This window comes from Mitosporidium daphniae (genome assembly GCF_000760515.2).
Source record: "Mitosporidium daphniae strain UGP3 chromosome Unknown contig-326, whole genome shotgun sequence".
NCBI lineage: Eukaryota > Fungi > Microsporidia > Mitosporidium > Mitosporidium daphniae.
In genome coordinates, this window is record NW_013546482.1 from 1 (window position 1) to 1,432 (window position 1,432).

The window sequence follows — 1,432 nt, forward strand, 5'->3', positions numbered from 1 at the left end:
AGAATGCTATCCAAGATTTTCACGCTAAAATCTATAGAGATAGTTTTCTAAAACTAGAGCTGACCCATTGGAGTAAATTTCAATATTTTCACTTCCCGAGCTACCTCTCTTTTCTATATGACCTAGCTGGACTATCCAAAGATTTAGCTGATTTTAGGAGAAGATTAAATTCTGATTATCTCGGCTTTATCCGATTTTATCTTGAAATGGAGAAAGATAAGGACAATTACAAAATTGTCTGCTTATTTCATGTGATCTTTATGGTCTTCAACAGGCTCCCTGATCAGGAAAAACTCGCAACTTTTTTTGCTAAATTTAAAAAAAACACATTTCCTTACGAACTGTTGGACATTTATGACCGATCCGTGGAATTAAAGTCATTTATCCCTTATGAGGCATCGTTTAAAATTACTAAAATACTCCCATCGCCTCCTCCAGACTATGAAAATCTGCTAAACATAACCATGCAAAGGAATGCCCTTTCATCTGATTTCTTCAAGGGAAATGCAAGCTTTACATTCTTTAGTGATGCTGCTTCAGTTGAACAGAAATTGAAATCAACAGTGTCCACTGATGAGCTTCTTTACGGGTTTCCCCTGGGAGCCTTAAAAGACCCCAGGCTTCTCGCCCAAATATTGCTTTGTGGGTCGGTTGAGGAACTGGGGACATTTTTCACAGTCAATTCTGAAAAGGTCCCGGAGCTACTTGATCTTTTGTGGTCCCATTTCATCACATTCTTTTATTGCAAGTCTTCCTTTTTGCAAAAAAATACTTTTTGCCAGGCCTGGTTCGAGGAAAAGGAAGCTTCTACTCAACAAGCAGGAGACAAGCCTGGTCAACCATTACCTGTCACTGTGCAAGACAAGGTTTTCATTCTCATCGAGTTTTTCACAAAATATCCGTTGTATGAAGAACAGAGGACCATTATGTCGACAATTTTAGACAAAATGATGCACGGAGGGTCTTACGTTGTGCAACAGGGCATGGCTGGCGGAAAGACCACGCGTTTCGGTCCGGTTGCCGCAATCGTGGCAACATCGGTGTTGAGGAAATTGCCGATCTTCATCTTTCCCAATTCCATCCTCAACCAAAACATTTTGCAACTTCAGCAGTGGATTTTTGACTTTTTCGGCAAAAGCGTTTTCGAATTCAAATCAGAACGATCGCCTTATGGATACAGCGAACCGTATCTGCGCTATCTGTACTATCGCCTTACAATGGCCCATGATCGCGGCGATGTGTTTGTGTCTTCGATGAACAGCATCCAATGCTTGCTGAATGCTAGGAAGGAACTGCTATTGCAAAACATGGAAGAATCAAAAGAGTCTCTTGCTTGGGTTTTGAGAATCTTGCACTTCATTGAGCATTACTCGATATTTGTGCTTGACGAAGCGGACGAGATCATGGATGCTTCCGTTCTGTACAACTTTGA

At 41.0% G+C, this 1,432-nt stretch overlaps 1 protein-coding gene across 1 annotated transcript; it reads left to right on the forward strand.

Annotated features, from left to right (window-relative positions):
- Positions 1–1,432, forward strand: DI09_326p10 (uncharacterized protein; the record flags this gene model as incomplete). The annotated part of the gene is made up of 1 exon (XM_013382526.1): positions 1–1,432. A coding segment is annotated over one exon (1,432 nt), but the record flags the coding sequence as incomplete, so codon positions are not given.